This window comes from Misgurnus anguillicaudatus, chromosome 17, assembly GCF_027580225.2.
Source record: "Misgurnus anguillicaudatus chromosome 17, ASM2758022v2, whole genome shotgun sequence".
Lineage (NCBI taxonomy): Eukaryota > Metazoa > Chordata > Actinopteri > Cypriniformes > Cobitidae > Misgurnus > Misgurnus anguillicaudatus.
The window spans coordinates 16,651,271-16,659,949 of NC_073353.2; the positions used below are offsets into that span (position 1 = coordinate 16,651,271).

At 39.3% G+C, this 8,679-nt stretch overlaps 1 protein-coding gene across 1 annotated transcript in view; it reads left to right on the forward strand.

Annotated features, from left to right (window-relative positions):
- LOC129451434 (uridine 5'-monophosphate synthase) overlaps nt 1-8,160 on the forward strand; it is a 31,073-nt gene extending 22,913 nt beyond the window's left edge. The window contains exons 3-6 of the mRNA XM_073855056.1: nt 6,545-7,198; nt 7,295-7,467; nt 7,658-7,772; nt 7,904-8,160. Of these exons, the coding sequence (XP_073711157.1) occupies nt 6,545-7,198; nt 7,295-7,467; nt 7,658-7,772; nt 7,904-8,079 (1,118 nt within the window). The 3' untranslated portion in view covers nt 8,080-8,160. The remainder of the gene's footprint in view (nt 1-6,544; nt 7,199-7,294; nt 7,468-7,657; nt 7,773-7,903) is intronic.
- Nucleotides 8,161-8,679: the final 519 nt, after the last annotated feature.

An 8,679-nucleotide genomic window follows, 5' to 3' on the forward strand; every position in this document is an offset into this window, starting at 1 on the left:
TCAGTACATATTTTCGATGAGTTTAATACTTTTACTCCGATACATTTTTTATGTGCTGCATAGTTACTCGTTACACTCAAATGTTACGAATCATTCCAAACCCACATTGTCACTGCCGGAGTGGTGATACACATTAAACACACACACGGTGGTCTAAACCAATCGGAGATAGTGAAGGGCGGACCCCTCCCTCTTACTCACAAATATGAGCCGGCGTTGTGGACAAATGTGAAGCAAAGAGAGAACCAAAGTGCGCGAGAAAGACCGAGAGAGAGAAAGAGAGAGAGAGAAAGAGAGAGAGAGAGAGAGAATGCGCGAGAAAGGGCGGGTGTGCGCGAAAGAAGGAAACCTAAATTCATTGAAACACCTTGTACCTTTACCTATTACCATTATATAGACTAATATTTCATTAATTCTGAATTCTCTATCACCAGATCAGTTAAATTAATCTGAATTATCTGAACATTCATGTCCTTGTACTCCTGCTACAGCCAAAGGAATTGTGAGTGTCATTTAGCTTAAAGCTCCACTGTGTACTTCTTTTAGTTAATTCTTAGCAAAAACCCATGTTTTCTTTCAAAAGTATGTGCTCATTCATGTGTAATTACTTCCACCCCACTAATCTAAGTATTCTCGTTAGTGTAGAATCTGCTATTTAAAATACATACCGCCGTATCGCTCTCTGGCTGAATCCATGTTGTGCCTCCATCTTTGAAATACATTCGCCGACGAGGGACATTCCTGAAATTCAAGCTCCGCCTTTCGCGATTTCAGACTACACTCACGCTGGTTGCACGGAGGTTGCATGTGTAGGCGGTATACGTCATCAAGACAGACTTATTTCAGAATATAAACAATTATAAAGCTGACATTTATTCTTAGTTAATTGTAAATTGATGTAATATGCTTATGACTTGCGAATGTAATGCTCAGTTAATTTAAATAAACCAGGCTTGATGACGTATGCAGCCTGCGACCTGCGTAGACTGAATCCTTCGGCCGCACGCCGTGTTACCTGCGATCTAATGCTTTGATTTGAAAGCCTGTTGAAGACATATTCTGGAGGACATTAAAACAAGTCGCCAAGGAAGCGAAACGGGGATTTTAAACAACAACGCGACAGGAAAAACATCAAGACCAAAGTCAATATTGGAGTTAGTTTTCCAAGATGGGGCTCAACAATGGACACTGAAGTTGCTAAGTTACTTTATATCTTCACCACAGGTAATTCAGCATATTCGTTTACATCTATACAGTCTATGTTGTAAACTTGAAGTTTTATAGTTCCTTGGCTAACTATAGCATGGTTATGCAGTTAGTGTAAACACGCATGTGCTTTTGTGTGCTCGAACCGCCACACGCCGTCTCTCCGCCCATTTATGTAATCTGAGGTACTGAGATAAATGTTTTTCATCTTTTCTGACCTCTAGCACAAACACACGGTGACAGCGCTATTTTTAGCCTTTCATTGATAAAACGCTGCTGATCTGCGCGTCGTTCGTTTCATTTTACAAGCGTGTGAAAGTTGTGCAATCTTATTTCACCAATATCAGAGAAAGCTCTTACATATACACGGACATGTAACGTTTACTTAAAACATAAGCATTGGACTCTGACATATTAGTTTCGCGTCCATTTAAACCTGTGATTACTCCAGCTCATGATTAAATGACAGGAGAGGGACTCGTCCACAGACCATCTCCTCAGTAATCTGGAAAGAAGCGGTCGAAAATGGACAAAAAGAGACGGATTTAAACACCAAGTGTAAACGTAATGTGTCTCTCTCGTCCACTTGTGATCTGATCGACGAAAACACATCTAAATACCAAGTGTAACAGCCCCTGTGATATTTTTCCTCGCGTGGATGAAAAAGGAGTGTCTAAGCTATGTTTATGGTTGTTTTTTGTATGTGATTTTAAGCGGACATATCATGACAATCAGACTTTTTACATGTTTAACATAAATCTGTGTGCTTTGACGGATCACACGATTGCAAATTGTTCATTTTTTTCATTGCTTTAGCTTTAGCTACTGGAAGCCATGTTAACCTTGACATGACAGGGCCACCGTACTAGTTAAAACGCGTTCCGAATGGTGGGGGCTTGAGCGTTATAATCAGTTGGTTGTCATATAGATTTTTACCGCTAGATGGGAGTAGATCCTACACAGTGGGGCTTTAAACATTTGAAATAATATAAACAATATTATATTCAAACTTTTGACTGTTTTCTTTAATAACTGTATTACACAATACTTGTACTTTTACTTTCAGTACTTGAGTAGTATATTTTAAAATAAACTACTTGCAATACTTAAGTACAAAACATGTTTAATACTTTAGTACTTCCACTTAAGTGCTGTGCTTAAAGAGCACTTCAACTTCTACTCAAGTCACTTTTTTGATAGAGCACTTGTACTTTTACTCAAGTCTGGGTCCCTAGTACTTTATACATCTCTGATGGCATCCCATTTATTACACTGTATAGCGCTGTTTTCACTGTCCTCAAAACAGGCTGATGTCTTCATTGTTATGTGAAGTCCCTCCTTCAGAAATACATATAGAGATCTGATTGTGTAGTTTGTTTAGTGTGCTGTGATTCGATAGCAGATTAGCTTAGCAGAGCGTTTGAGCCAAAGCTGGTGACTGACGTATTCCGGTGGGCGGAGTTTAGTCAACGAACTGTTTTACTGATGTCATTAAAGCAGGAAATAGAGGGCTGTAGTCCAAACCATAGACAGTAAAAGAAATGGGCTGAATCCCAAACTTCCATACTATATAGCAGGGTTACTCAAATCTTACCCTGGAGGTCCGGAGCACTACAGAGCCTAGCTCCAACCCTAATCAAACTTACCCACCTGTGATTTCCTAGTGATCATGAAGACCTTGATTAGCTTGCACAGGTGTGTTTGATCAGGGTTGGATATAAACTATGCAGTGCTCCGGACCTCCAGGGCAAGATTTGAAGAAGGGGGCTATATAGTATGTAAAAAGCGCTACGTTGCGTACTATATAGTATGGAAGTAGGCGGTTTGGGATTCAGCCATGGACACAGCGACCCCATTGGATTCAACGGAGACAAGTGAAGTCAGTTAGAAGCACGCACTTCCTGGGTGTCGAGCGTACTGCGCAGACTCAAACCAAAGAGTATAGAAGCACAGGAGGGGAAACTCAATAGAACGTTCCATTACAACACCAGCACCCAGCAGCAGCCCCACGAATCCGCCATTTTGGAATGAAAGCGATTCGGGGGTCAACTAGAAGTAATGGCAATATCAGCTACTTTGTACTTAAAGATCAAATTAAAACTGAATGATGATAACACAGAATAACATACAATCAGACCAGTGATCATTAATCCCTTTTGACAGCTTATTTTCAGATATTTAGACAAGTCTTCCACTTTTATATAGGCAAATTTTACATACATAGCGACATAAACTCATCCACACATAATATTTTGGCTCCATATACATACACATATACACACATATACATCTGAATTGCTCGAAATGGATTAAGTAAAAAAAACACTGCCAACTGTCCATAAGTGGCAATTATAGGATAACAGACAGAACAAGCATTTTATAAGATTATAATGTTTGTATCGGGATCCAGGGGATTAATATGTACAAAAATATATTTCATAGCTAGTGGAGTTGGTAACTAATAATAGTAGTAAACAGTGTTGGGGGTAACGCATTACAAGTAACGTGCATTACGTAATAATATTACTTTTCTGAAGTAACGAGTAAAGTAACACATTACTTTTTAAATGCACACATTAATATTTGAGTTACTTTTTCAAAAAAGTAATGCAAGTTACTTTTTTAGTTTAATTATGTACTGAATTAAACTAAACATAGTCACATTATGCACTCTATGCATACACGCCTGTGTGGGAACAGTTTGAGTCAGAAACTGAGATGGCAGGCCAGAGCTTGACATTTTTTTGATGAAATAACTGAAACTTTTTAGTCATAAAAACACCTGCAAGGCCTGAAAGAGATCAAGCCTCAGCCAATAAAAAGTAACGCAAAAGTAACTAAAAAGTAACGTAAGCATTACTTTCAATAAAAAGTAACTAAGTAATGCAATTAGTTACTTTTTTGGAGGAGTAACTTAATATTGTATGCATTACTTTTAAAGGCGGAGTCCATGATGTTTGAAAGCCACTGTTGATATTTGAAATCACCTAAACAAACACGCCCCTACCCCAATAGAATCTGGACCTTCTGTTAATAGACCCGCCCCACACATACGCAACCCGGCATTTGATTTGATTTGATTGGCTATAAGTGTGTTTTGGTAGTCGGCCCGTCTCCTTCTCCAAACCGTTTTTCAAACATCGTGGACTCCGCCTTTAAAAGTAACTTTCCCCAACACTGGTAGTAAATGTGTAAAGTAGCATAAAATAGAATTACATAATAAAGCAAAAAAAAAAACGACCTCAAATGTGTATCTATTTAATGATTGGATTCCACAGCTGATAACAACAACAAATCAACACATATATACAATACAACAGCGTTTTGTGTAGGTGTAGCAAGTGAACAAAATTTTAATTTAAGAAACTTACTATTGCGCTTCTAATTTGGCTGTGAGATTCGCTGAGAATTAATTGAGAATGAATTGGCTGTGAGAATTTTCATTCCAAAATGGCAGCCGCGGTACTGAAGCGCCACTTAGTGACTGTTGCCAAAAACGAATGAGAGTTTCCCCTCTTGTGCTTCTATACTCTTTGCTCAAACTGAGCTTAATGACGTATGTCACGTAAGCAACCTGTCTGACAATTGTAAGTCTTCTAATAGCCGTGCCACGGGAAATCTGAATCACCCACCGAATCTTGCAGAGACGGCGAGCGTGAACAGGAGCAAATTTTGGTTAGTATTCTGATAAAAAATCTCCCTTGACTTTATGCCTTCACGTCCACCCGATTGCCTCATAGTCAGTAAAAGATTGCCTGTGAGCTTCTCTCCCAGTCCATACGGTAATTTCTCTACTGTGCGACAGAAAGTCGCAGGTTATGACGCAATTGTTAGCCTATTTTTTACAAAAACTGCTTCTACTGGGCTATAACATAAGATACATGGTAATGGAGCCTTTTATACATTTTCGTGTTTCTTTAGAAATAATTAATGGACAAATGGAGTCTTTAACTCTTTCCCCGCCAGCGTTTTTTAAAAAAGTTGCCAGCCAGCGCCACTGTTTTTCATGATTTTCACAAAATTTAATGCCTTCCAGAAAATGTTCTTCTTTAAATATATAAACAAACAATATATAAAATAAAAGAACAGACCCTCTGCTTTCAGACAAAAAAACAGTTTCATCCTACCTTCAGCAGTTCTTTTATAATCAGCTTTTGAATATGAGTAGGTTTCTGCAAAAACACCACATTTTGAGCAAAAAGCAGCGATAATTCCATTTTTGTGACAGACTTTTCATAGAGATCCCATTCAGAGCGATCTTTAAAACAGACACGGACATGGAGCAGCTTGCCATAGGGCAATACTTCCGGTTTTAAAAAGTTGCGGAAGGGATATAGTGGATAACAGCGGTATTGCGGAAAGACGGAAATACTCGTCATTGGCGGGGAAGCGTTTTCTCTTGATTGACGAGATATCTCGTCAATGGCGGGGAAAGAGTTAAACACCTCAGGTGTAAAGTTATTTTCTGTCAAAGTGACGCCAAAATGAATGGGAGTCAATGGGATGCTAATAGCAGATGTGTGTTCGCTAAGCAATGGCGGCATCCAGGGAAGCTTCAATAAAATATGAAACCCTGCCCCCCTGGTCCAAACCGGCCGTTCGTTGTAGGCTTTTAAAGAGGAATTCTATTGAAGAAAATATATCACCTGGCAGTGAACTTTGAGCTTTATCATTTTACAGGTATTATTTATGCTATTATAGCAACATTGCACAATAACTAGGGTTTAAAAAATGGTATCAGGAAGAACGTGACCTTTAAGAGAAATATAGGGGAAACAGACTTCTACAGAACACCAGATCCATAAAAATCACAGTTTAAGGCTAAAACACTTCACACAGCTATTGAGAAGCATTCACTTACTGCCACCAGTTGGGCTCCACCCACAAAAAACGTCATCTCTGTTTGCAAACACGCAAAAGGTCTATAATGATTATGTTTGATGAATGTTGCTTTTTCAAATGCATGTTATAAACAACTCAAACTAACAGTTATTTCAGATCGATAAAGACTTATTGATCAAAAGCCATAGTACATGAAATAGCTGTGAATAATATCATCTGTGCGATTCAGTATAGTTATCGGACACGTATTATTAGTGTATATCGGCATTAATTGGTGCACCCCTAAAAAAAATATACCCTGATATCTTGAGTATTATTGACTGAATAAGGTCATGTTAAAGATTAAAGTTAATGTGAAATCAAACTTTAATGCTTCTAAAAGTTTGATTATGAGACTTAAAGGAATAGTCCATCCTTTTTCCATATTAAACTATGTTTAACTATGTTAAACAGGGTCACACTTTTGCCATTTTATTTGTCTTGTGATATTTCTCAGGAACAAACCGTATGGTGGAGGGGGTCATCCACCCTGGACAGAGATGTTTAATAGTGGAGGATGTAGTGACCAGTGGAGGCAGTGTTCTAGAAACTGCAGAGGCGCTTAAGAAAGAAGGCCTGAAGATCACAGATGCTGTCGTGTTTGTAGACCGAGAACAGGGGGGCAGTTTAATGCTAGCTGATAAAGGCATTACTCTACATTCAGTGGTTTCTGTCTCCAAACTCTTGGAAGTGTTGCTTAAAGCTGGAAAAATTGACCTGGCTACTTCTCAAGATGTAAAGAGTTTTACTCAAGAGCATAACACCTACAAACCCCCAATTCCTGATGAGATACTCAGCTATGGCGCTCGTGCTGGGTTGCCTGACACACATCCACTCGCTGCTCAGCTGCTGAAGATCATGGAGGAAAAGAAGACCAATCTGTGTGTGTCTGCAGATGTGACTAGTTCTAAAGAGCTGTTGGATATCGCTTCGAAGTTGGGTCCACTGATTTGTGTGTTGAAGACTCACGTGGACATCTTGGAAGATTTTAGTGAAGATGTCACCAGCAAACTTGCAGAGTTTGCTATGAGGCACAACTTTCTTATTTTTGAGGATCGCAAGATTCTCATGTTTGCTGATATTGGAAACATGCTTAAGAATGAGGGTGAGTGTTTGTTTCACAGGATAATTGGGAGTTTATCCCATTCTTTTTATGTTAAAAGTTTCATGTAACTAATCTACAATGTCTTTTTCTTGTGTTCTACAGGCGGCCCTCAGACCTCTTTGTGGCCCCACATCATTAATGCTCATGGATTGCCAGATCCGGGTCTGTTGCAGTGTATTCGTGTTGTTAATAAATCATTGGGGTGCGGCTGTTTGCTCATTGCTCAGATGAGCTCTCAGGGTTGTCTGGCAACAGCGGGTTACACACAAGCTGTGGTACAATTTTTATATATATTTTTTAATACTTTGAGAGACTGTTCTTACCTCTAGTAATACATGTTCAAGTGGGAACAGAAAGGAAACCATGATGAAAGCACATCATATGACCCCTTTAAAGTTTTAGATCTGTATAAACACTTTGCTTATTTATGGTTTGATTAATCCTTGTATTTAAATTGCTTTTTAGGTGAAGATGGCCGAAGAGCACTCTGACTTTGTGTTCGGGTTTATAAGTGGATCAAAGATCAGTGAAAAGCCCGGTTTTGTACACATGACGCCAGGAGTGCAAATGCACATAGGAGGTCATTTTTTTATTTATTTAAAATTTGAAGTCTGGTTAGAGGCACATGATTCAACTATCCAACAAAAGATTCAGTCATTTGTTTGTATGTACACAGTTTTCTCATGTTTTCTTCTTTTTTTTGCCCTATAGGGGATGAGCTTGGCCAGCAGTATTCAACTCCAGAAGATGTGATTTGCCGTAAAGGCTCTGACATTATAATTGTGGGAAGAGGTATTATTGCTAGTCCAGATCGTCTCAAAGCTGCAGAGGAGTACAGAAAGATAGGCTGGGAAGCGTATCTAAAAAGACTCTCACAGGGCAGCTAATTAAACTACCTTGGAAAGGGATAATGACGCGTTGCCTGTTAAATTACACCCTGATCATTTATTTGAATTTATTTCCTATATTTGGTTCACAGAAATGTTTGTTATATTTCTATGGTCTAGAGAGGCATTTGAGATTAAAGAACAAGGAACTTTTATTCAAATGACGGATCTTTGATTGAAAATTTGTGGGTTGACTGGTGGGTTGGAGCAGGGTTGGAACTAATAGGTTTGTTCGACTTCATGCGGCGCCGGTGGAACTGACTGGCAAATGACGTTAAACTGCCGCGAGACGAAATTACACTTCGTATGATTTCTTTTTTGTTCTCACGGTACTTTGACGTCCTCAGGCTGTCGGTCCTTGCGACGCCGCATGAAGTCGAACAAGCCTAATACGGACTACCGGCACATCTGGGAACTTGACTGTTAATTATGTCACCGCCCCTTTTTGGGGGAAAGCGAGCTGGACTTCTCTTGTGCTGCGTCCCAGGCCGCCTACTTCCATACTATATAGTATGTAAAAAGCACTACTTCGCCTGCTGTGTAGTGTGGAAGTGGGCGGTTTGGGAGGCAGCGATAGACTTCCATACAAAATAGCAGAAC